The 27,291-nt window shown below is 46.3% G+C and overlaps 1 protein-coding gene across 32 annotated transcripts in view; it reads left to right on the plus strand.

The window, feature by feature from the left end:
• The window catches only part of NRXN3 (neurexin 3), a 1,373,290-nt gene that overhangs the window by 889,847 nt on the left and 456,152 nt on the right, over nucleotides 1-27,291 (plus strand). For 2 of the 32 annotated variants that reach the window (XM_074956052.1, XM_074956056.1), the window contains exon 1: nucleotides 4,694-5,641. The exons of 27 other annotated variants lie outside the window; for them this stretch is intronic. In XM_074956052.1, the coding sequence (XP_074812153.1) occupies nucleotides 5,398-5,641 (244 nt within the window). In that variant the 5' untranslated portion in view covers nucleotides 4,694-5,397. Of the gene's footprint in view, nucleotides 1-4,692; nucleotides 5,642-27,291 lie in introns of those variants that run through there. 3 more of the 32 variants (XM_074956055.1, XM_074956053.1, XM_074956054.1) reach the window with 3 other exon arrangements.

Genomic DNA, 27,291 nt, shown 5'->3' on the forward strand with positions numbered 1-27,291 from the left:
GTTTCACCATTGGCCTTTGCTGGATGGAATCAGAACTGCTCAACCATGTGTCAGAGGCCCAGTACTGCTAAAGGAGAAACCCCATTAGCTTTGACTTATGCGCTAGGAGCGTGTGTTTTGGGTGCTCTCTGTGGTTGTGAGGTTCTGAGTGATCCGTATGTGCACCAAAGTGATTGACAGCCATGATATATTAGAAACTATACAAGTAGGCTAAAGTAAGAGCCTCTCCAGAACTAGATACAAATCAGATCCCTTCTGAGGTTTGAAAAGATGTAATTTTTTTTTCATCATTTTTCATTTTTGCAGCTCTTTGTGGATCTGGTCAGCACAGCAAACTGTCAGAAGGCAAACTATCCCCATGGTGGTTCCAACCATAGGGAGCCTGTCTCCCTGATACATCCATCCCAGTTCTGCAGACACACAAGCATCTGAAATGATGTGTTCTTACCTGACACAAATTAAACTTATAATGACATATGAACCTCATTGGATTGTGACAGAGAGCGATCACCCCCATTTAAAGAATAAACTCATTATACAAAACAAATCTCTCATGCACCAAACTCAATGCATCTGGGAAAACTACGAATCTCCTTTGCAAGTAAATCCCTTGGGAACACTGCTGTTAAAACTTCCCCTTGTGGCGATAAACTTCCTCTGATCACCGGAGAGGGGAAAATGCAATTGAAATCTGCCCTCTTCCTGCAATGGTGGTGCTAAATAAATGGGTGGACTGTGAATTACAGGGTAGTAAATACACCCATTGGCACCTAATAAAGCAAGGCAGAGTGACTTATGGTGTCACCAGAACCCACTGATGTATTTATAGCCGCCTTCACAGTTTTGCCCTTTAAAAATAAAATAAAATTAAAATAAAATGTGCAGGTTGTTTCTTCTCCTGTCCTGTTTCCCAAAGGCAACTGATCCACCAGTTTCTAGCCAAATGGAGACAAAGGGGTGGTGGTTTGCACCTCCCTTATTTGGGGGCTGTCAGGCCCAGTGCAGCCCCTGACCCAGGGTAGGGCAGTTTTAAGTGATGACCAAACTCTTTGGTGTGTCTTCTGTCTTCCCCCCCCGACCCCCCGCCCATGCTGTATGCCTACTGCTGCCTAAGTGTGGGGGACTGCGCTTGGGTGGGATGCGAGACTGCCACAGTGTCTATGCCCTGCCCTCCTCCCCCTGCAGGCTGTGCCAGCTGCAGCCGCCTGGGAGTCGACTGGTACAAATGGAGCAAGGTCACAGGAAGACAGAGAATAGGGTGGTCCAAGAGGGCATTAAATGGGGATTAACAGCAGGAGGAGTGTGTGTTTTACAGAAAGGGGAGGAAGCCTTTCTATTTTTCTACCCCTTAGTGCAAGCATAGCTGGAGGGGAGGAGAGGGAGAAGAAACTCCCCTGCTGTTTCCCAGAGGTTGTGCCTGTACATGACGCTAATGTTAGTACAGTTCTTCAAACTTGTTCTTCTCCCATGGAAGTTAAAAAGAGTTTTGCCATTGGCTTCTGCAGGAACAGGATCAGGCCCTTAGTTTTTAAATCTTCTAAACCTGCCATCACTTGTCATCGAGGGAACTAGTGACCAAGCTTGCAATACATTCTGTCTCTTTTTGAACACTAGCCACTGAGAGAAAGTGTGGTCATGAAACAGCTGATTTGTACTATCCTGATCATTGGCAGGGATAGTTATTTTAAAATATATTGTCTGTATTTTAGAAATAAGCTGTTTGGTGATGGGGCTACATTTTAAAATCTTTTCTGAGAGAATGACTAAATTCCCCACAATCTGACTAGGAGACAAACATTTCAAGATAATTGTAATTTGTACTCGATCATACCTTAGAATTGAGTGGGTCAGAACTTTTGGGGAAAAGGACTGGGGACTAGTGCCTTGAACAGGAGACAGGGCTCATAGGCTCTGTAACAACCTTTGGGAGACAGTGTAGTCTAATGGTTAGAACAGAGCTAAGCGTCAGGACTCTTTGCTTCTTTATTCCTAGTTATTCCACTATCTCATTTAAATTCAATGTGCCTCACTCTGCATATCTTTGAAATGGGATAATACCCACCTCATGGGGATGTAAGGCTAAATTAATTTATTTGTAACTTAATGAATTTGTTAAGCTCTTCAAGTTCCCTGCATGATTGCCAGATAAATGCAAACGCGAATAGTTCTGCTTTCTGGAAAACTTCCTCCAACCCTCAGTGATGAGTTTCTGACTGCTCTAGCCACTGCTTTAGATAGCTTAAACGAGAAAATAAATTACAAATATGCCATATTAAACTAAAAACTCCAGGTGTGAGGTTCCAGTTGCCCATTCTGAAACGATCATAATGTATCAGGAATGGTTATTCCTCTCAACTGTATCTCAGTGAAGTAGCTCTGAGTTCCATCTACAAATGCCTTATGTCTGCACTGTACCAAATCAAAATCGATTTCCAAAAACACTGACTGTGTGATAAATAACTGTGAAATTAGAAGAGTTATTATAAGAGTTGAGTAGGTTTATGGTTTGTTTGTGCACCCTCCCCCCTGACAACAGAATGCAAGTTCTCAGACACGCAGAGGTTCCTTTATTTACAAGCCGGGGTGGTGACTAATAATGATATTGGGAGGCAGTGTGGTTTAGTGGTTAGGGCTGCCAAATGGGAGTCTGGAGACCTTGGTTCTATGTCTAGGTCTGCCCCAGATGCACTGAATGACCTTGTGCAAATCTCTTCACCTGTCTGTGTCTCCGCTTCTCCGTGTTAAATGGCGATATTTGTAATGCAAATTGATATGCAGTTTAAGCTCTGAGTGAAGAGTGCTGTAAGTACTGAATAGAATTCTTATTTATGAAAGGCAGAATCTGACCATTTGGCTAAGGTTCTGGCTCCCTGAGGGTTCAGTGCAAACACACTGGTTTGGACGCAGCCCACTGTTGCAGAAACATAACAGACACCATTGTATAAAAGCAATGTAGAGGTTTCATGAGCACAGTTATCCCAGGTTGCGACATGGCTCTGGTGCAAGAAGGTAGTTGAAGGCACATACGCCTTTATCTAGCAGAATATCCAAAAGCTAGGAAGGTACTTCAGTTAATAAAGGGCGTTGTTATATGTGCTTATGTACTGTGCTTAAAGCTGCTGGGGGGAGAGCCTTCTGCTCTGCATCTGCAGGAGATTGCATCTGTACAGCTCGTCCATTCTTCCGACTAATTTCAAATCACAGCAGAAAACCTATTTCCCCACACAACAGCCTGCCCCTGGCAATTTCACTCTTCCCCCTCCGCTACTGTTGCGAACTCTCTAGATCTCTTCAAAGCAGTGTTATGCCGCGTTGTTACTTCCTATAGCGTTCCTACAAAGTTAGATTGCATGGCCCGCACGCCGAAGAGTCCCTCTCTGCCCAGTCACTGGTGCATCATTCCTGAGCTGTGCAGACCGTCGGTGGGATCCGATTGAAGAAGAGCCGGTGTAAACCTCCTCCCTGTGTCACAGATGGCCACCGCATTTGGCAGAGTCTCTCTCCCCCCCCCCCCCAGTTCTTTTCTCTCCCTTTCCCCCTCCCCTTCGCTGCTGGCACATTGTAGATGCCAAACAAACGGGGGCAGAGAGGGGAGACAATTTCTCTCCTTTTGATCGGAAGGGTGGTTATCGAGACCACAGGCCACGCTGACGAATCTTGCCGGCTCCCACTCTCCGTATTGGAGTTTCAGAGAAAAGGCTTTTCCCCTCCTTTCCTCCTGCTTTGCTCTCAGCTCTTTCCCTTGTGTTAGGAAGATGCCTCGTTTCTTCCTGCCTCCCCGCAGTGACTGGGGATACAAACCCTGTAATTCTATTCCGGAGTCATTCGCAAAGGGATGAGATGGGATTGGAATGTGCCCAGTTGCCCGGTGGGGGCTCGGGAATGTCCCATCATCTCGCCCCTGTGTATCTATAGACCAGGCGAAGTGTCCACCCTGATTTCACCTCAGGAGGACGGAAACACACACACACTCTTCCAGATTTGCTAAGTACCTGACGTTCCCACTGGCTTCAGTTGGAGTTGTAGGTGCTCAGCATGTCTGAAAATCAGGCTCCCAACTCCGTTTGTGCGGTTCGACTCTCGTTGCCACTATTTATACTGAAGCGCCGCGAATGCTGGAGGCTGGGGACAGGTGCATTCTCAGTTAGACAGACAGATGAGAGGATGTGCTTGGATACTCCTTTCAAGAACCATCCCTTTAAACTTGGAGGTTCTGAGGCGGAAAGGTCTGGGTCAGTATCAGCAATTGATTTTCTTCCTATGCCTGCATGGGGATTGGCTCTTGGCTTTGGTTTCATGACTTTTGTCTCTTTTTGATTTATTTTTATTGTGTATTTGTTTGCAGTAATAAATGGACTTCAGGGGACAATCCTGCATTGGCCCTAGTGAGGCTAATTGTGACTTACATTATGAATTCAGTATAAGGAAAATAGCCGTTCAGGAAGCATCATTAGCCAGAGTAGATTCCAGGAAGAGAGAGAGAGAGAGGGAGGGGACGTGTGTGAGTGAGAGAAAGATGTATGTGAATGGAGGGGGTGGGACGCCAGCCCCCTATTCCAGCCCCTCCTTTCTCAGGAGCCAGCCATTGCCTCTGCAGAGTGTTTGGGCTTCACTGATTCGCTCTCTGGAGTGAGCCTATTTGCGTGCGGCTCGCCCATTTGTGAATTTGGCTCCCTAAGTCCTCTCTTCACTTCACCTGGGCTTCCTGGTCGCCTTCACTTAGTGAGCTGCCCCCTGAGCATCCTGCTCCACCTCAGGCTCTCTGTGCCTCTCCTGTGGATTCTGGACTTCTTTCCTCTTCCCCTGCTCTTTTCCTCCTCTCTCTCTCTCTCTCTCTCACTGAGTTCCCTGCCGCCTGGATCCAGAGGAAGGAGGATAACCATCCAGATCTGTGTGTGTCCGCCTAGCAATTCTGCATTGCAACACTTGCTAGTGGAGAAGCAACAGAACCCCCTTTTAATTGGGGTAAAAATCAAAAACCTTCCTGGGGTCTCTAGCTATTTTTTCTTTTGCCCTTCTCCTGTTAAGTGAGAGGCAAGGATCACACACAGGGAAAGTCATCTATGATCCTGGAGGAACCTGACAAGCGAGAGATCCAAGATCCTTCTTCCTGACATGTGTGCCTTTCCTGGTCCCTCCTGGCGGTTTGGTGCTGCAGCAGGGTTCCTGGCACAGTAGAGCCAGCCCTGGGAAACATCGACCTTTAATTTTTGCGTGTGGTTGTTTGTTAACCTTTCCCCCCGCATTCCCCTCTCCTCCCGTCCCACCACACACACCCTCCCACCTTGGAAGTGACTTTCCCTTCTGCTAGGATGGGCCCCTTGACATCATGAACCGTATTCTGTCTTCCCGGCTGGAATTCAAACTCCCCGTCGGTAGGTGCCCAGTGCATTGATCATGCACCTGAGAATAGACCCCAGCATCTGCCCAGGACGCCACCCCGCCTGGACCCTGTGGATGTGCTCCCTCTTTTGGGGATGTATCGTCAGCTCGGTTTGGAGTTCCTCTAACGTGGCTTCTTCTGCCTCCTCTTCCTCGTCTGTGTCTCAGGCTCAGCATGAGCATCATTTCCACGGCAGCAAGCACCACTCTGTGCCTATTTCTATCTACCGCTCGCCTGTCTCCCTACGAGGAGGACACGGTGGGTTCTCGCTCTGTTTCCTTCTAACCCTTTTTTGAGAACAGCTGTATGTAGAGGCGGGGAGGGGGGGGCTTGAGAACAGAATTTGTGACTTTCTCTTGCGGGCGTGTTTTTTTCTCTCCCCTCCTCCCAATCCCCTTTTATTTACCTCTGTCACCCCCCCCAACCCCCCCCCCCCCGCTTTTATGAATAACCTCCTTAAAACTACCAACTTCTGCAGGCAGATCAGAGCTGCCCTGCTTTGGGGGGTTAACCCTTGGCTGTCCAGCCATGAGCCCCACTCCCAGGCTGGGAAGCCGGAGGGACTTACCGCTAGCGGCGTCGGGGCTGTGAGAAAAGTCCCACGTAGCTTGCCAGCCGGCGATTGGGGCTGGGAGTGCAATTGACCCGGCCACTCTTCTTGCGGAGGGGGCTGGGTCCTGGGGGGCCGGAGCCGGCGGCGGTGTGATCAGGCTGCTTTGGGCAGCCTAATGTTTGACAGCAGATCTTCCTGAAATCCGAGAGCGCTCTGTTCATGTACTGCGACTCTGCCTCTATTGATGCTGAAGTGGGAAGCTTGGATCATGACTCTGCATGGGTCTGCACTAGCAGGTTCCATTTGCCCTGCTGTAGGTTAGGACATGCTGGTCCCATAGCATCAGTGTGTGTGTGTGTGTCACACACACCCTCTCTGCAGGGAAACTGACATTTCGAATCCATGTGTGTTTGGAGGGGAGCTGTGTGTGTGTGTGTATTGGGTGTGTACATAGTCACACATCCTGACGGGTGGGGGGGGCAGAGTCCATTTGCGTGTACCTATCTGGCCATATGCTGTGTAATCGGGCACCGTCTCCACAAAACGGCAGTTAGTGAAGGTCTGAGGGCTGGACTTGGTATAGCAAGTTCGAAGGGGATGATAGTTTGCCCCGGGCTCCTCTTTAAGAGGGCGGGGCGGTACAGCGTGGGCGATGCCCAGTAGCCCCCATAGCAGAGGGTCTTCTCCGGGGACCTGCCCTAAACCTCTCTGGTGTGTTTAGGACCCGGATTACTGCATGCCCCCTTTCCCCGCTGCACGCTAGCCCTGGGCGCTGGAGAGGGTGTCAGAAGCTACGCGGGGGGGGGGGGAATGCCAGCTGTGGCTGGCGCTCGCTCGCTGTCTCTCAATGTTATCTGATGAAGTTGTCAAGCAGCTGGGGGCCTGTAAAGGGAAACGGTTGCTCTTGATGCTGGGTCCCTGCTGTGGCTGGTATTGGCTCCCTGAAAACCTGGGGAGAGGCAGTAATAGGAACTGCATTTAAATGCAGCCCGGCAGAGCGAGCGGGGGAGGAGGGAGAACTGAGGCCGGAAAGAAGGGAGAGCAGCGCGGTGAAAGGCGGGGAGGCAGGCTTGCTTGGACAGTCCTTGGGCTCCCTGGCGTGCTGAGCAATGCTGAGCCGGTGTAAACCTGCCAGGCAGGGGGGGCCTGTGCTGCTCCCGCGTTCCCCGGCCGGGGGAGGGTTAAACCGGAGTGCGGGAGCGCGAGCGGAGCTGGATTCCTCGGCAGCCGCGCGCTCTGCCCTGCGCTGCTCTCACCGCTCCTCCTCGCCCTGCTGAGGGGCGTTCGCCCGGCCGGGGCGAGGCAAGCCGCTTCTTCCCCGCTCCCACCCCGGCGCACCTTTCCCTCCCCTGCGGCGAGTGCTCAGCGCCCTCTACACCTGCCCGCCGGTTTGCAGCGAGGATTTGGGCAGGGGTCAGGGAGGCCCAGGCAGCTGAGTGCCTGGCCTTTTGGAAGGAGTTTCTCCAGAGTTGCAGCTGAAAGTTGCAACCCCAGGGCAGGGGGTCAAGGTGTGGATTCCAGGCTCTTTAGCATCTTACCTCTACCCAGGCCAAGGCAGCGCTGGCATATCGCTGACGGCTGGGAAATGACCGGAGCACCAGCACTGTTTCTGTCACTGCCATCCCTTTGTTCACGGTGTGTTCCCACATTTCCACCCCTTGCCCCACCCAGGCTCTGTTTAGATCGTGAGTTCTTCGGGATAGGGACTGTCGACTGTTCTGTCTGTACAGGGCCTAGCACAGTGGGGCCCCCTTCTTGGCTGGTCCTTAGGCACTACCATAATAAGCGTGGTTAATAATAATAATAAATAATAAACTCATCTGAAGCTCAGTGGATGGGGATGGAGTTCAATAGGTAGCATTGATTGGCTCTGTGTGCAGTGTCTAGATTTGCTTTCCCTCAATTTTGAGGCTGATGATGAGAGTTTTTTTTTCAACCTACCCATATCTACAGATTTGGCCATGCACCATCCTGACCTGCAGCACCACTGTGTCTTCAATCCCGAATCCCCACATAATGGCAGCTTAGCCCTGTTATGTACCACCCCCTGCTATTCCCATTCTGGGCTTCCTGCTACAGCTCTCCCAATGCATCTCTGACCTGCAGCACTCCCAGCTATTCTATTCTTGCACCTTGTGTACAGCTCTACCAATGTACCCTCTTCTATCCCAGTCCTGATCCCTACCACAGCTCTGCTGGCGCTCAGTCCTGGCCCATAGCATCCCCTTCTCTTCCAGTCACTGGCTTCCCTTCTCTCCAACCCAGTCTATCCAACAGCTGTAACAGGTACCCTGCCCCTCCTCATCCAGAGCACCCTGTGTCCAGGGGTGCTGGAACAATTTGTATAGTGAGAGCCATTGGGGGTGCTGAGAGCCACTGAACCAAACTGTAAACCCTGTATATGATGGAAACCACTTCAAGCCAGGGCTAGCACCCCTACTTCCAGCACCTCTGCCTGTCCTCTTTGTCCTCTAGCCCTACCTCTTCAGCTGAATGTGTGTCAATTTCTGGGGAGGCAGAGGAGAAGTTTGGTTCATAGACTACATGTGAGTGAGGATTTAACATATGGAGCAAAATGTTTTATTGGGTAGCCCTGATATAAGATGGCAGGGAATGGTTCATGAGGGTGTAAATAGCTTCCTTTCTGCTCTAGAGCTGTCACTGTGAGCCCTTCTTCCAGCTTCACCGATCCAGTGGAAGATAAAAGCTGTCTTCAGCTTCGTTCAGGGACTTGGAGCATTTTCCTTGCTCCCTCATTTCAGTAACAAGGCAAGGGAAGTGGAAGGCTCCGTGAGTTGATGCCAACACATGAGCCAGCCTGAGATTCCGCCCCCGCCCTAAATCATGCCATACAAGAAGGTTGGCATGGAACCCCCTGTGGGAATGAGCAAGAGTGAGAGAGGAGAAAGGGACCATGAAGACAGCTGGTCTTTTACCAAAACACAGGCTTGGTTTATATCTGTGTTTTCCTTTCATGTTGTACAATAGAGGCACTTGGAATTTGGACCTGTGACAGCTTTGCAGAATCAGAACTCGGGGAGGTGGGTGTGTGTGTGTGTGTGTGTGTGTGTGTGTGTGTGTGTGTGTGTGAAAAGAGGCTGTCTGTGTTTTCTGGGATTTTGATTTCTTCTTTGGTGGATGAAACTAAAGGGCCTAATCCTGATCCAGTTGAAATTGATAGTTGGGGCAGGCTCAGGCCTCAAATCCCCAAGCAGTTTAGCCCTTCAGAGCCTTTCCATCCCCCAGTGCCCCATCTGTGCTGCCTAAACCAAGCTGTGACTATCCAGAGGGCAATTTTGGAAGGAACTTGGTCTCCTCAACCTTTGCTGAGTCTCTTATGCACCTCAGTCTTTGTATGCGTATGCAAGTAACAGACACCGGAAACTGTTAATCAGTGTGGAAAACCTGTCCCATAAGAGGCAGCCATCATGTATAGCTCTCTAGATAAGTGAATAGATGTCCCCCTATGCCTTTGCTTGGGGCTGCTTTTGGGCTTCCACAGAAATCAGTGGCAAAACTTCCATTGACTTAGGTGGTGCAGGATGGAGACCTGAGCTGGCAATTTGCTCAGTGCGAGTATTATAAGGATTAATGCTGAAATTTCCAAGCTGCTGCTTTACCACATTCTTTGCTGCAACCTGTGAATGTTGAAACTTGGTACAGCATAGTATATAGAGGAGCTGGTCTCTTTATAATGATTCTCTGTGCCAGGTGCAAACCTGTGTCAGCAGGTGAGCAAACAAAGGTTTGCCTAGAAGAACGATGCCACATTCTGTGTGTGGACCTTCCAAAACAGAGTGGGATCTCTGTCTTGAGGGAAAGCTTTTGAGGTAGGAAAAGAAGTCCATAGCGCATTTAAGTTCTGGGTCGGTTTATCTGCAGCCCAGATACGGCAACGTTTCATCCACTCCAGATCAGCTAATCGGGGGGAGGGCTATGAAGCTGCTTAGCCCCCTGCTGGGTGAGCTGCTTCCCCAAAGCCTGCACCAGTGGCTTGCAGTCCCTTGCTCTGTTTTTTTCTTTGCCTGCACTAGGCAGCTGAATAATGCATGCCACTGGTTGGCAGATAAAATAAGATTTGTGTGTATTTTGTCTTGGTGATGAATTAATTAATTTGGTTTCTCCTTTTCTCCCTCCAGCCATATTTTTATCTCCCCCTCCTCAGCAAATCGGGGGGTATGCAGAGCTGTTTTCGTGACCCCATGTGCAGGAGGGCCAGGCCCTCAGAATCTGCTCAGCAGGGGTGGCTGGGGAAGAGGTGTGTTTTTTACCTTGCAAGGACCAGGCTTGTTCAAACTGCAGAGTGAGTCTCGGTGAAATGCGAGGGCTTCTTGTGAGGATTGGCAGTGAGGAGTCACCAGAACTTGTAGGTGGCAACTTGGAGGCCTTAGTCACTTCTCAAGTCCTGTCATTTGTAGTCGCTTTACATGAAGCATTTATGAGGGTTGTAATGTTGCTAATTTCTTTTTTTTCAGTTGGTGAGTGAAAACTAGTGTTTATGCAAATGAGGAACTAATCCCAAATCAATGCTGTGCAAGCTTCCCACACAGCTCTGCCAATGAACCCCAATTCTGACCTGCACTTCCTACTATTCTAGTTCTGGCTTCTCCTCTAGATCTGCTAATGAAAATTCTGCTAGTACCCTCCCTACTGCCTTCCCCAGACAGTTCAGCCAGTGACTTGGTTCCTAATCCATAGCATTTGAAGTGTTCCCCTGTAGTGTCCAGTGCCCTTATCCACTGAACACTCACAGAAATGCCAGATCTGCAGTCCCTGAAGGACTAATGTACACACCAGTTTGTATGACTAAGTCAGGATCAGCCCCAGCTTAATATAACAGCCCTGAGAGAGATTCATAGTGAAAACAACAATAAGTTTTATTATCATACATTACCTCCTGAATGAGTGAGAATATTGGATACAAATAGCTACATCTAAAACAAAATCATAACATGCTTTCTAGAGACTAAATTTAACAGATAAACTTCTTGTCTTATCAGAGGGGTTGCCGTGTTAGTCTGGTTCTGTAAAAGCAGCAAAGAGTCCTGTGGCATCTTATAGACTAACAGACGTACTGGAGCATAAGCTTTCGTGAGTGAATACCCATTTCATCAGATGCACATCAGACATGCATCTGATGAAGTGGGTATTCACCCACGAAAGCTTATGCTCCAGTACGTCTGTTAGTCTGTAAGGTGCCACAGGACTCTTTGCCGCTTTTCTTGTCGAAAGAAGTTTTATTTCAACCAATATCTTCTGCAGCCTTTCAACCAAGGTTGGTTGAGATCTCATTTTCATGAATGTAAACGCACTGCCAGTTTACTTATGTACAGGATAAAGGGGTGTTGTCTTTGCCTTCTTATATCCCTAAAGTTCATGTGTACCCAGAGTCAGGATAACCTCCCCCCAACGCTCATGGCTTATTTTTCCTGTGTGCTGCTTCCCTGTTGACTTCATGTTTCTCTGCTCTTTTTGTATGTAAATGGACATTCATTGTGTTAGCTTAAAGTGCTTATTTTGCACCCGACAGGTGAATAACCTCTCTTGTCTGACAGAAAACCTGTTAGCCAACGATGCCCGTAAAACATATTTTCAGTAAATATAACTCCTTACATGTATCTCTACATATATCTCACAATGATATTAATGACCAGTGGAACCCACACTTTCATTTAAGACCTCACATGGCATTCTTTGGTGAACGAGAATGTACCTACCAGAATCAGGACATTCCTGTAACCCCTTTGCCAGTTGGCATTAAGGGGTTCCTGAGTCACCGTACCAAGCAAGAAAAACTTAAGGTGCTGCTGGGACCAGACGGTATTGTTTTAGTAAATGACCCTCCGCGCTCTGAGTTAATTCTGAACTGTTACTCCATCATGGTGCTAGGGGGCGCTGTGCTGCTGGAGGTGCCCCCTTTCAGAAGAGACATACAAAGTTTCTGATTCCTTAGTCTTATTAAAAATCCTGTGGCACACTTTGCAAGAGTGAGGTGTGTTAGTCCTGAATCATAATTAAGTCAGGGCTTTCTTTCTCCCTATATTTCCCGCTGAGTTAGCTGGTGAGTGGTTCTTCACGCTATCTTCTCTGCTTTTTGTTAGTGTTGCTCTGAGCTGTGAAACAGCTGCTATGTTCCATTCCAGAGATGGCTGTGTTTCAAAGATAGGTAATACGGATGTGTAGTCTGTTTATCAGTTTTAGGTTGTAAAACAGTTTTCTGCTACTTTGGAAGACACTCACACTCTCACACTCACACTATACAATCATCATTACAAAAATAAAATGACAATCTTTAACATTCCTATGTTAGTAGGGTGACCAGATGTCCCGATTTTATAAGGACAGTCCCGATTTTTGGGTCTTTTTCTTACATAGGCTTACATAGGCTTTCTTACATACCCCCATCCCGATTTTTCACATTTGCTGTCCAGTCACCCTATATGTTAGTTATCATTTTCTCTTCCACTGTAACTAATTACTAAAGGAAATTTTGTTAGTCATCAGCCAGCTTTTTTTTCCCCTTCATCCTGCTACAGTGGCATCAAAATACTTAAGCAATGTTATGATTGTCACCGTAATAACATGTGATGTCATAAGCACTATAGTCCACACTCCACTGTCGCTTCAAGCAGGAGCTGGTATGGGAGAGAGGCATCTCTTGCTGGAAAATTTAAAAGTGGAGAGTATTCATCCAGTGGTGGTGATGGAAGTCCCATAGCTTGAGTAATTTAACACAGAATTGATCAAAGCACTGGGGAATATACTGCAATACTGAATATTGTCTTGGCTGGGAAGTGGACTGGATAGGAACTATTGTGTCTTTTTCCATTTCCACTCACTATGATGTTAAGAGGACTTGCTTTCTGCTTAAATTGTCCTGGGTATCAATCCTGCACTGGCAGAGAGGTGGACTGGAAGATCTAATAGATCTTTTTCTTTTCTAGCTTCTGTGAATATTAAATTTGAAGCAGAGGAGGGATGCTCTTGAAGTTTATACTGTAAACTTTAAGTTGGCCAGTGGCTCTGACTTGTCGTGTGATCTTGGATAACTCATTTTCCCTATCTCTGCTTTGTTTTCTATACCTTTTTAAAATGAGGACAGCACCGGTGACCTACCTCCCAGCAGGGTTGAGCAGCTATGTCCATTAGTGTGCGTTGAGATCCTAGGTAGGAAGCAATATAGATGTGCAAAGTCCCTTTATTACTCTTGTGCTTTGACAACCCAAAAACAGCCAAGATTGAATCCTGCCTGAAGAGGAGGAAGGACACTTTTGAAGTCTGGACACAGAGCCTGGCAGTGTTTTCCGCCGTGGTTCTGAAGTTTGAATGGGGTCTAGCCACAAATGCCACCTTTGTTGTTTTCAAAGGAACAGCAAGAATGTTTTATGATGGAACGCCGGCTGCTCAGAATTCCAGACAGGCACTGGGAGTGTGGGTCTGTAATTTTCCACGGCCCCCTCGCCGTTTGCTCAAATTACTTCTCTTGCTCTCTCTTTTTGTGTGTGCGTGTTGTTTTTGCACATTAAAACATAACTGCATATACCCCTGAGTGACTTTCCCCCAAACTATGAATTTAAAGTACTTCCAACACTGTCTTTTAGAATTTGAATATAATTATATGCTTTGGGTGTAAATTGTGGTTTTTGCTACATAAGAAACTAATGGAAATGATCTGCCTTTTCCTATAGTTTACAGATTATACGCTTTAGATGTGGGAATATATATTTGGGCTGCTTTTCTGTATGGTGTATTAAAATGAAAATGAACTCGGTGTGAGCGATAGTAGTTGCTAAACGTGCATAGCAGGTTGATAGACAATATTGAACTGAACCAGGGTTAGGGTTTTACCCTAACATCTTTCTGTTGCACCTTTTGTCTCTTGACATTCCTGTTGGTTGGGCAAAGGGTGGGTGAAAGATACTTGAGCTGCTGCAGATATGACGACATCTGTGCTGCCAAGAGGGCGGGGTGAATGAAGCAGACCGTCATAAGATGTTGCTGGGGGGGAAGAAAGCCCTGCACATTTGTTTTGAATATCACATGGTAGAGAGTCCTGGATGCTTTTTATGGTTGGGGTTTTTTTTTTTTTTTTTAATAGAGAACTCAGGCAAGCTGTGCCACCAGACTGACCTTCCTTTGGTTAGTCACAGAGCGGACACTGCCCTGCCACTGCTCTGCTATCTTCCCCCATGTTGCCCATCAGGGGCCCTTAACCATGCTCTAGAAGCACCTCCTCTGGGGTGGAGACTAAATTCATTCTCTCAAGACAAAGCAGTTGTCTCATAGGTGGGGGTGGCTGGTTTTCATGGCTCTGCTCCTAACCATCCTATTGGACTACTAGAGGAATCAGTTGTCTGAACTTGAATGGCAAGGCTTATGTGGAGTCTCTCTGCAAGTGCTCTCGACTCTTTCTAGTGGCTGGCACCTGGGATCACAACACCCTGCTACTTATTGTGCATCTACCAGAGTTGCTCCTTTACCTCAAGTTGTAGAGATACCATGGTGATGGAAGCCATACAGGTACCTAGACAGATGGCCTGTGGTTTTGATGCTGAATTTTCTAGGTTCCGTCCCCACTGATGACCATGGTTTGACATTAAGGCAGCCATCCTTTGCTTGTGGTGTGATGCTTCAAGCTACTCTTTGATGGGCGGGTTTTGTTGAACAGTGTTAGAAAAGACAGTTTGTCATCCTGTGCTGCCCTTGAAGTGATATTACTCCAGAACTATTATCTGGGAAGAAAATACAAGCTACACCCTCCTCAATTGTTACCAGATTTGCCTGTTACTTTGGGGTACATTTATTTATTAGGGTTACTATTCTGGGGGCAGGGGGGCGGTGACTGTAATTCTGTCAATGTACTGCTTGTGTCACTTGTGCTATCATAAGGAGCGCTACTTCTCCCTTCTGCAAATTCCCTCCCAGTGGACCTATCCTGCAGGACCTAGGTTCACCAGGGCTAGGTCCTTCCAGCCCCAGAATCAGAGACTCTCACTGAGCGCATCTGAGAGGGCTGGTTTAATCAGGACTCCCAAGCTGACCCCTTATATGTCCCTGGACTCAGTAGGCAGAGTTGAGCAGCACTTCCAAGCTGTTGCCCTCATATGCCCTTGGACTCAACAGGCTGGGTCGAACAGCACCTCCAAGCTGTCACCCTCATATGCCATGGGCACCGCACCAGAATAGAGCACGCCTGAGCAGGCTGGATCGAGCAGCACTTCCAAGCTGCCACCCTCATATGCCCCAGATTCAGCACCTCCCTATCCCCACTTTCACATTACAATTGTTCTGTTAGTAACCCACTTGATGCTCAAATCCCACAGGATTTTTGGGCATTGCAGGGCTCTTTCGCGTAGGTACGAGGAGAGTTGCTATAGAGCAAATGGGGAAGCCTAAAAAATGCCCACAAGGGACGGGGAGAGAGAGAAGCAATAAGCTTAACCATTGCCAGGTAATAACCATACAAGGGGAGCCAAACAAACAAAACTGTTATAATATTAAATCTAACTTAAATTTGATTATAAAAGTCAGGTTTAGAAAACTATAACTGATCACACAAGTCAGGGTCAGAAGGCTATACCTAGAGAGAGAGAGAGCGAGAGAGAGAGAGAGAGCTGGGTTCTCACCACTCCGTGAAGCTTGAATGGATCGGGGTTCCCAGGTGGAGGTGGTAGCTGAGGGTCCGGAGTGCTGGAGACAGGCAGAGCCCCCAGCACGATCAGTCAGGAGAAGATGACGTCCCTATGGAACTGATACAGATTTTGGATCCAGGCATCAGAGCACTTACTGGAGCATGGGTAGGGGTTTGTGTAGGGAAAGAACAATGGTTCAAGGGAGAACACAAGATTTGTTTATGGGTAAACTGATGGCTCACGGGAGTATACCAAAGTTGTTTTTTTTTCAGGCTAGGCAATAGGAACTGATCATTCCTGGCTATGAGTGGTGGTCCTTCCAGGGAGCTCACAGTTAGGGTGACCAGATGTCCCAATTTTATAGGGACAGTCCCGATTTTGAGGGCTTTTTCTTATATAGGCTCCTATTACCCCCCACCCTCTGTCCTGATTTTTTACACTTTCTATCTGGTCACCCTACTCACAGTGCAATTAGGCAGCTTCAGTATTTTGGATACCAATAAAGGATTTATTACTAGAATTGGTCTGATAACTACTGAGCTGGGTGTGTGCAGGCATGGGTTCATTAACATCTGGAGCAGAGTTCCCCCATCATGCAGTGCTTTTCTGGTCCCAGAGTTCAGTGCGGTTCTTGCCTTGGAATCTCTGGTCTCCATTCTGTATGCTAATAGAGATGCCTCCCTGTCCCATCTTCGATGCAGATGAGGCTAGGGGAGTTTCCTTAATCTTGTCACCCTTGTCCGGAGGGGTTCAGGTGTGTCTTCCACTGCCTTTTCATTGCTTTTTGTAAGTCTTCCTTCTGATCGGCTTTGGCTCAAGTAGAGACGGGGGGGGAGGAGTAGGGGGAGGTCTTTCATGAGTCAGGCAGGCTGAGTACTGCATCCTGGTTCCCCAAGAACACAGAGCTGATAGGTAACACAGTAGACATCTAAAGAAGTCTAACGATTTACAAATCATCTCTCCTCGCTCGCCTCACAGAGCATTTGCAAATTCTGCTGGGAAAGCCTGAACTCCAGGATTTCATTACTGTTTTGGTGGAAACTTGCAGCTGTGCTCACTTTCAGACTGGAAGGCAGGCCTCTTATGGCATGTATACACAGGCTAATTCGTTTAGCAAAAATGTTTTTGGTCCCTCTTCCTTCATTGCAGGATGGGTGAGTAGGTTTGGGGAAAATAAGAACCGAGCTGAACCCTCATCCAGAAAATCAAACTGAACTTTTGACAAAAAGAAGCTTGGGTCACTTTTCTCGCCTGCCTCCATGCTCTCTGCAATCCTTTCTGGCTGGCCTTTTTCCATGGAATTTCCAGTGTGGTTTATAGATGGAGAGATTCTGATTATCTGGAGGAGCATTCTGGCTTTTGCGTGTTTATGTGAATCAAACCTCCAAACTTAATGTGCTTCACCCTTTGTTACTTCCCTAAGAAATGGTGACCACTTGAGAATGTTACCCAATAAACTCTCAGACAGCTGCTAATTCTCTAGGTGCTCAGAGCTCCTGGTGTGACCATTTTATATAAATGTTGTGCTTTTTATACCATAGCACTCTGGAATCTTGCAGCCTTGTGAGATGAAGGAGTCAGAACAGCAACTAAAGAACTAGCTTGCTTGCTCTTCCTTTCTACCTACCTACCTACCTCATGGTGACCCTTCTTGTGTGTGTTGCATTCTGCCATGGCTTATGGTGCCCTGCCCTAGGCTTTCCAAAAAGAGCTCTTCATTCATTGACTACTGAATCAGGCTGCTGTTTGCAATTGCCAGCGTGGTTTCCAAGAATCCCGAGCCCAGGGTCTGGAATCCTTGTCTGGGCCTGGATCATTGTCTAGATCCTGTTATGTGACCGTGGCCATCACCTGGCCATGTGGCTCCTTCCCCCCCATCCTGAGACTGAAGGGAAGACAATTCCACCATGTCTCCTCTTTTCCATCAAATGACGGCTGCTGCCAGTTGTTCCAGTCTCCCTCCCCTGCATGCAGGCCAACACATTTCCATCAGGCTAGTTTTGCAAAGATATTGATGGCTTTGAATGCCTTTTCACTTTTCATTTGCTCACCACTGACTCTGTTCTCCTTTTCCCGTGCCCTCTTGCATTCAGAGGCAGTTCATTAGAGGCAAGGAAAAGGCAAAGAAATTAATTTTCCTTGAGAGATGCATTCAGCACTTCATAAGGGGAAGAAGGAGAAGCAGAGCAGAGGTGGGTTTTTTGTTTTGGTGGTTTTTTTGCATTTCCAAATGTGAGACTCAGGAAGAATTTCCTGTGGCCTGCAGGTGTTAAGGGAACTCTTGACTTGCTTATGTGAGATCAGTCAGTACCGTGAGTTAGGTTGGTAGTGCTTGCAGTAAACTACAGCAGAGAAAGGTGACGGGGCTGCCCCCTCAGGCAAGGAGCTGGATTGTACTGATTTAGGAAAAGAAAGCAGGAATTCAGAGCCAAAGATCTAGGGGCCAAATTCTGCTCATGGTAATTCAAGCTTACTCCATTTTAGTCAGGGTGTTACTGGTTTAACTAAATTACAGTCTGTGCCCTAGTTATCAAGCCATCTACTCAGGCCACATCTTGCAGCCAAGCCATTCAGATGTGTGATCTCTCTCAAAGGGGGGATATTTAACTCAGAGGGTGTGCCATTGGCCTCAGTTGGGCCAGGATTTCATACAGTCACTTTGCAACAGCTGAAGCTGTCCAGTGAAGGCGTGTTTAGTGGTTAGAGAAGGGATGTAAGGACTCCTAGGTTTTCTCCCTAGCTCTGCCACTGGCTTACTGTGTGATATTTGAAGCAAGCCATTTTACTGCTTTGTGCCTCAATTGGAGACAGTAACAAGTACCGTGAGTAAATACGCTTGTAAAGCACTCTGAGGCCCTAGAGTGACCGGTGGCATCAGAAAAGCAAAGTATCATTCTCAGCTTATAATATATTGGAAGGAGGCACCCAAACTGCACCTCAAATATTTGAGCTTGTATTCAGCACACACAGGAGCACCGTAACATCTTGTGGCGTTTTTATGTTGTGCCACTGGCTGTGGGGTTTCATCCCTGCAGTGTTATGAGGACTGGGACAGTCGCACTTCCATTCAGCCAGTCCTCACCCTGGGACCCCATCCCCAGATCACACAATCAGAGGAATTTTGATTTACTAGACTCCAGGGTTAAAACACAGTGTTCTCCTGGTTCAGTCACTGCTATTTTTTTTCCCCTGAGTGGCTGAATTCACAACCCCCAGTGAGAGTGACTCCATCACTGCAATAAAGAACAGTGGACTGTCCTTTCTCTCCCTCTGGCCCATAGAGGGGCAGGGGAGAGAAGGGGCAGAACCACCACTTTTCACTGTTGTCACAAGAGGCTGTTTACATCATCCAAGGCTTGTCACTTACATGCAGTGTTCCCTGTTCTTACCTCCTTTCACTTCTGCCACCAAGTGAGACTCTTTCTGCCAGGGTTCAATCAATCCATTTGACCAGAGGTTGTGAGCTAAATTGTAGAGGCAGTTTCAGCCAGCAAGGGAAAGCGGAGGGGACGGAGAGACGAGGAGGAAGAGCGAGATTAAATAGAAGTATAAATCAGTCAAGGATATAGTTCCCATTCTTCCTTTCCTTTTAATCAGAAATAAAAGAGAAGGATCATCAAAGATCTATTAAGTACAAAGCTGCTCTCAACTAAAGACACAGGCAGTTTGCAGCTGGAAGAAATAAACAGCCTAACTAAAGTAAAAAAGAAATGAAGTATCAGATCTTATCAGCAGGGTCACTCCTGTACATTCTTCTTAGATCTGAACTCAGAGTCTAAGGCCCAAGGGACCATTGTGGTCATCTAGACTGACTTTCTATCTAACTGAGCCCATAGGACTTCCCTGAATTTAATTCCTGTTTGTACTAAGGCATGTGTTTTTTAGAAAAACATTCAATCTTGATTTAAAAGTTCCCAGTGATGGAGAATCCACCACAACCCATGGTAAGTTTTTTGTTTTTGTTTTTTGGACTGTATGGAATAATAAGCCTGGGGGCCACCACAACAGGCCCATAATAAATTATTACAGTTGAAAGGCTGGGTTGTTGTACTGCTACCTGAGATGATCCACACTGTGTTTTAAAATAGTGAGAGAGTGCAGGTGTAGAAAATTTCCATAGAAAACGAAACTCCACTCTATTCAGATGCAATGTCTGAAGTGTGTGTGTGTAGGGGTGTTTATAATTTCCTCATAGACACTTGGTTCAGCTCAGAAGCAGTGTCTGGTTTTCGTGTGTCTGTCTGAGAGTTGGGGCTATGTCTGTGTAATGCATTTCCATAGGGAAGCTCAGTTCAGATGCTGAGAAGGGTTAGGGGCTATGTGCGTGTAATATATTTCCCTGGGGAAGCTGAACTAAGATGCAGGTGTTTCTCAGTGAGCTCTTTGTTTCTTCTTTTATCCCATTTCACAGCTATTCTGATTGTCCTACAGTGACCCCTTTGTTTTGTCCTTTAAGCATTGCTGTGGGATGCAAGGGCACCTTCTGGGGCGGCTGTTTCAATTGCAGGCATTCACATGGTTGAACATCATAGTTATGGGAATTCTGTCAATAATTTGGAGATGCTGCAAAAATCCTAGAGGATTTGGGGTAGCCTCTCCCTATACCACTTTTTGCTGAAACTCTCACCCTGTGGCCCAATAGAGGGCTTGTCCTAAAAGAAAAACTCCTCGTCTTCCAGTGCCAGTATGGGTTGTCGTCATGCTTGGGCACAATGTGGTGATGTCACAATGCAGCATCCTTGTTTTACAATGCAATGCATGGAAAGTTTTTTGCACAGTTTCCTTCTTTAAATATCTGGTATCTTATAAAGTTATAAACATAACTAGACAGGAAACTTACTGAAAGTGGCCCTTATGTAAAAAAACCCACAGGTCCTTTGCAGTTTCCTATGGATTGGCTCAGTGCAAAAGACAAGTTTTATAGTGACTTTGACATTCCAGCATAATGCATTCGGGGGTGGGAGACACAGAATAAGAATGGCCTGTCTGGCAGAGCTTTACTTGGCCAGCAAACTCATGCATATGAGGGAAAAGTTAAGACTGTGTGTCATTGGAAGAGGGTTTGCAGGGATTTCATGGGTTGCTTCCAGGTCAGGAATTCACAGATAAGCCTCTAGTAGTAAGGAACATCTGTGTTTTTAGCCCTTGCGTGACAAAGGGCTGGGAACCGATAAGATTCTGGGTTCAAATCCTAGCCTAGTCATGGATGCTGTGGGTAATATGAGGGGCAAGCTGTTCATCCTTCTTATGCCTCTGCCAAACCCAGCTGGGAAAACAGGTCAATGAAACCAGAGAAGCCACTGAAAAAGAAATGCTGTATCTGAGCTGAGGTACATGGGGGAATAAACTGCCTTGCTTTGCTGTGCTCCGGAGAAATGTACAGCATGATCAATGAAACATCAGCACTAATTTAGACTAGCCGTTATTGTAAAATTAGAAGAGACATATCCAACCTGAAGGAAGAAATCCATCACATAAGATTTTGCCATGCTCATTGGTCCATCCGGTCTGGTATTCTGTCTTTGGCAAAAACAACGAGGAGTCCTTGTGGCACCTTAAAGACTAACAAATGTATTTGGGCATAAGCTTTCGTGGTCTAAAACCCACTTCATCAGATGCATGGAGTGAAAAATACAGTAAGCAGTATATATATTACAGCACATGAAAAGATGGGAGTTGCTCTACCAAGTGCGGGGGTCAGAGCTAACGAGGCCAATTCAATTAAAGTGGAAGTGGCCTATTCTCAACAGTTGACAAGAAGGGTTGAATATCAACAGAGGGAAAATTACCTTTGTAGTGCAGTGGCCAAAGCCAGATGCTTCAGATGGAGGCATGTAACCCCTAAGATACAGTTAATTGTGTCCCTCAGAGAAGGAGTATTTCTTCTTGACCTTGCAAATGATCATCTTATGTTGTGAAGAATGATGATTGAGAGCCCTTACACTAACTAGGATAAAATTGCATTTCAGATGCTATTGTTTTTGATAACAATTTTCCTCCAGGTATCTCAAAGCACTGTACAAACCTTCGTAAATCATCACCTCACTCTTACAGCATATGTAATTAGGGTTATATTCCTTAAATTGCTAATAAGAAACTGAGGCACAGAGAGGTGAAGTGACTTGCCCAAGTCAAACACTAATCAGCAGAGCTGATAATAGACCCCAGGACTCCTTACTCCCTGTACCTTGCACTAGCTACTAGGTGCATTCCCACCTCTTTGCCTCTTCCTAGGCTATTTGCGGTGATGATATCCTGCAGCAGTGAGTTCCACAGACTGGTTAAACATTATGTAGAAAGGTATTTCCCTGCAGAAAAGCCAGGGCTGTGTATGAGTGAGTCCAACACAGCCTCAGTTGGGACTGAATGCTGCTAAAAGAGTTCTCTGCTCAGGCTCCAAAATGTGCAGTAGTTAGCTGCCGAGTGCTTTGTCTGCAAACCGCAGCTGTAGTATTCCAATTTGTAAGCACCGCTTAGCTGCACTCTGGGGTATGTTGCTTCAGAGAAACATTTCTATCTGCCCCGTGTTTTACTCTAAGCAAATATAAGCCCTGCAAAGAGTGACTTTCAGCTGAAAGTATCTCAAGAGGGGAGAGGCAGCGTGGTCTGAGCATGGGACAGGAAAGCTGCAAATCCTGAGTTTGAAATCCAGTTCTGACACTGTGACCTGGTGCAAATCACTTCACTCCTCTGCACTTCATTCTCCCAGTCTGTGAAATGGGGTTTCCAATACTCATTGCTCTCCTAGAGATTTGGTAAGCATTCGGTAGCTAGTGGGTCAGATTCTGATCTCAAACCAGTGTAAGTCAGAAGTCCATTGGTATAAGTCCCATCAGAATCCAGCCAAATGACTGCATAGTGCTTGCAAAGGTAAGGAACCACCTCAGCACTGTTCCTACCAGCTTGGCCAATGGAGAAGCTCAGACCTGCAGATCCCTTTTTCAGACTTGGCGACAGTCATAGGCTCTGACTCTGTGGGTGCTCCAGGGCTGGAGCATCCATGGGGAAAAATTGGTGGGTGCTCTGCACCCACCGACAGCCAAGCTCCCTGCCTCCGCTCTCCTCCCCTCCGCCTCCTTCCCTGAGCGCGCCGCGTCCCCGCTTCTCCTCCCAGTGCTTGCCACCGTGAAACAAGCTCTGGGTGGGAGGGGGGAGAAGTGGCAACATGGTGCGCTCCGGCAGGGCTGGGGCGGGGAGGGGGTGGGACAGGGGTGGAGTCAGGGTGGGCCTGGGGGCAGGGGCACGTCGAGCACCCACCAGCAGAAGCCGGCGCCCATGGCTATAGTAATGTGCAGAGCATGCACAGTGTACTAGCCCCTGGATAAAAATCTTTGCTTGTTGATCTCTTGTGTTTCCCAGCCAGCTGGCAGACTGAGCAGCAAAGAAGGAACTAAAGGTAACTTCTGCGGACTGGGCTAGGCAGCATGGGCATTCCTCTCGTGCTGAACTGTAACCTGGCTTGGAAGGAGGTTTTTTAACATGCGCGCGTGCACATGCGCACACACACACCTATGTTGTAACCTGCCCTCTTTCCTTACCATCACTTGACCCTTTGTGAAGGCTGGGTTTATATGTCCATAGATCAGTATCTCCTGTCAAACTAACTTGATATCTTTTTTTTTTAATGAGATTACAAGGTTGGCTGATAAAGGTAATAGTGTTGATACTTACACTTCTGTGGGGTGATTGACTTGGTACTGCATGACATTTTGATTAGAAAACTAGAACAGTATAAAATTAACATGGCACACAATCAGTGGATTAAACACTAGCTAACTGATCAGTCTCGAAATGTACTTACCAATGGATTTAACATTTTTATCAATGACCTGGAAGAAAACATAAAATCATCACTGATAAAGTTTGCAGATGATGCAAAAATTGGGGAGTGGTAAATAATGAAGAGGACTGGTCACTGCTTCAGAGTGATCTGGACTGTGGTAAACTGGGCGCCACCGAACTGTAGGAGTTTTAATACTGCTAAATGTAAAAGTATATATCTAGGAACAAAGAATGTAGGCCATATATACAGGATGTGGGACTCTATTCTGGGAAGCAGTGACTCCGAAAAAGATGTGGTGGTCATGGTAGATAATCAGCTGAACATGAGCTCCCAGTGTGACCTGTTGGCCTAAGCACGAATGCGATCCTGGGATGCATAAACAGGAATCTCGAGTAGGAGTAGAGAGGCAATTTAACCTCTGTATTCGGCACCAGTGCAACTGCTGCTGGAATCCTGTGTCCAGTTCTGGTGCCCACAATTGAAGAAAGATGTTGAAAAAACTGGGGAGGGCTCAGAGAAGAGCCTCGAGATTGATAAAAGGATTAGAAAACATGCCTTCTAGTGATTGTCTCAAAGAGTCAATCTATTTAACCAAACAAAATAAAGGTTAAAAGGTGACTTGATTACAGTAAGTACCTACAGGGGGAACAAATATTTAATAATGGGCTCTTCAGTCTAGCAGAGAAAAGTATCACACAATCCAATGGCTGAAAGTTGAAGCTAGACAAATTCAGACTGGAAATAAGGGGAGTCCTGAGTTATACAGGAAGTCAAACTACACCATCACAATGTATGCTTCTGGGTTTTTTATGAAATTTATGAATCTAGGTATATGACAATATGTTCAAAGTGTTTAGAAGTCTCCCAAAATAATTTCCACTCACATCCTACTTAGTGTTTACACTGTGGCTTGAATAGTGAGAGGAAGAGGAAATGTGTCTTGGGGACCTTGATTTATAGAGCTCTGGTCCCAGAAGGTACTGTGGCCCTGGCAGCTGATATACTAATGTTGTGCCATCTCCCAGAATGTAAGATTTCAGTGTCAGGACAGAACATATGCCTATAATCTGTTCCTGTTCTTGGACTTTCTGCTCATTGTCTTAACTAGAGAGGAAACAGTGTTGGATCTAAGTTGATTTGGTATCCTCTGTTCAGGAGGCTGAAGGAGCACCTAGGAGCTATACAGGAAACATCACAGGCCACTAGTATGTTTCTGTGCACCCTTGTAAAATGTTCTCAGCAACTGTTTGAACCCCTGATTTTTAGTTTTTCCTGGACCAGGCTACGGCCTGGGACAACTTAATGTATTGTTAATTCCATTATGAGTATTTTTCCATTACAGACTTCTGCACTAATTGTACACTAAGAATTCCTGATTTGGGAGCATGGTGAAAACATGGTTCAGTCCCATCTACACTGCTAGACTCTGAACCATGTCAGGGACTACAGTGTTGTAATGGAGTCTCCCAACACAGCAGTTGTTACAATGTAGACAGGACTCGTAAGCCCAATATGTACATCTCTGGTTGTTGCATAGCCGTACAAATCCTGGTGCACGCAGGTTAGGGTTGCGTGTGTGAGCTATCCTGATTTGTGTGCACACGTTAGGGATTTGCATATCTAAGTCACCTGTTTAAAAACTTGAGCCACAGCAGGCAGTAAATCCAAATATATAATGTCAGTATTGTACGTTTACATGTCTGTTTATAGATAATCTTGGTGTGACTCACCCAATATAACCATTTGCATTTTGCAAGACTTGTCTGTATGTCATTACCACCAATGCCTTAACAAAGCAGTTCTTCAGTATCAGCGGTGATGAGTAGTTACATGTCTGTGAGCAGCATTATTTAGTGGTTAGAATAGATGACTGGGTATCTTTCTCTGGCTCTACCATTCACGAGCAATGTGTGACCTTGGACAAGTCACTCTAACGCTCTGTGCTTCAGTTTTTCTGTGTAACATGGAAATAATGATATTGACCTAGACTTGTAAAGCATTTTGAGAGACACTGTATAAATGCAAAGTATTAGTTATGTGTGATATTATCTCTGTATACATACAAACATTTCATTCTGAGTTGAGTCCTTGACTGTAACTTAAATTTGCTTATTGTTAAAGAACTTAGAGAACAAATTTAATCCTCTACATTGTACGGCTATTGCAATGATTGGGTATTTTCAAAACAGATATTTAACAACACTGTGGTCTTATCCAGGGCCTCACTGAATCTATGTTAAGCTGGCTAGATGTTGTTCACATTACCCGGCCACCAGCAAGTCAAGGTCTTGGGGAAACAAGCATGGTGCATTCTGCTGGATCCTGATAGTTCATCATCCAAGATGAGCAGAGGTTGTCTGCAAACTGCAATCCTATCAGGCAGGCTCAGATAGCATCTCACTTGACTTTTTTGCTCATCCTATTAACACTTTTTTTTTTTTTTTTTGCACTGGGGCTTTAGGAAGCTGAGCTTTACCATGGTGACAAAAGTGCCTGATTAACAGAGATTCCAGTTTAACACATCATTGGCCCATTAAATGTGAGGACCCTTTTAGTCATGACGCTGAACCTCTTTGAGATTGTTCTCCCAGAAAGCATTCATATTGGAGCGGGGAGGGCGGTGTCAGGGTGCAGTGGCTTTTATGCTAATTGTGTGGAAGGATGATACCCTCGGAAAAGGCTCTTAATTCTTGGCTTGAGAAGGGTTTTATTTACTTCATTTGTTGTTCATTTCTCTATACCTGTTTTTCCCTAGCGCTGGCTTATCACAGCTCTCCCTCAAGTGCTTTTTCCATTAAACAGCCATCAGGGGGTATGAGCATTTCTCAGTGATTGGGTTTTATCTCCTGTAACTCATCTAGCCTTGGGGATTCCAGAGACCCAAGTGGCACCATCAGTGTTGACTGTGCTATTTGCATGTGGCAGCCCTGGTTGGTTATATCTGGTCAGTACCATTTGCATTAGGTACTACTTCAGCAGTCTGTTAGGAATGGATAGACATACGGTCAACCTGCAATAGTTGTGGGTGCATCCATTTCTGCATGTAAATCAGATAACTGTGTATATAGAAGGTCATTTCATGTGTAATTACCCAATCTGTGTGCACGCATTTGGGCCTGGGAATGGCAAAACCCCCAAATACCGGCAGGTGTTTTAGTGGCCTGTTGAAAATATGTCTCATAGAATGTCCATGTTGTAAGGTCATGCCAGTATCATTTCCCTGCATGTGTGCATGGGGAGGAGGATGGGAGAGAAGTGAGGGATGGGTTAATTGTGTGCGTTTCTGTAGAACTAGTTAAAACATACTATTTTTAATTTAGGAATTTTGAAGTTGTTTCTGTTTTGCAGAGCTTGCAATGAAACCATTTCTGAGCATCTGTTCTGTAAATGTTCAGCAAGTAATACATTTCTGTGACCACTCTAACACGTTTTTGAGAAAAAATTCAAATGGGAACAGTTAAAAAAAATTGAAAATGCTGAATAAGTCAAAAGTTTGCCATGATTTCCCCCCCCCTTAAAAAAAAAAAACAAAGCCATTTTTCAGTGAAAAAGCTTTTACTTTGAAAAATTTCAACCAACTGTATTACCCAAGAAAATCTGCAGCAGAACTGCTTTCAAAGGTGAGTGGGAGGCTGGGGAAGGGCAGAAGAAATGGGATTTCCCTTTAAACTTAGCAGTGAGGACACTTCACTGCAAGAATTCCCTATCCCAGAGAAGCTGGTCTTGTCTGGCAATGAGAACCAGTGTCACCAACAAGTGTGACAGAGACAAGAAAACATTAAGACAGAGGGCGGATTGAGTTTAATAGCCTGGTGTTTTTTGCAAGGGAAACATCCCAATCTTTTGCCCAGCATGGCTGCTTATTAAACTCCCCTGTCCCAGCCAAAATCCTCAGCAGCTGCTGATTGCAACCCAGTGTCCCCTGGAGAGACAGTAGTGC

This window comes from Natator depressus, chromosome 6 (genome assembly GCF_965152275.1).
Source record: "Natator depressus isolate rNatDep1 chromosome 6, rNatDep2.hap1, whole genome shotgun sequence".
NCBI classification, from domain to species: domain Eukaryota; kingdom Metazoa; phylum Chordata; order Testudines; family Cheloniidae; genus Natator; species Natator depressus.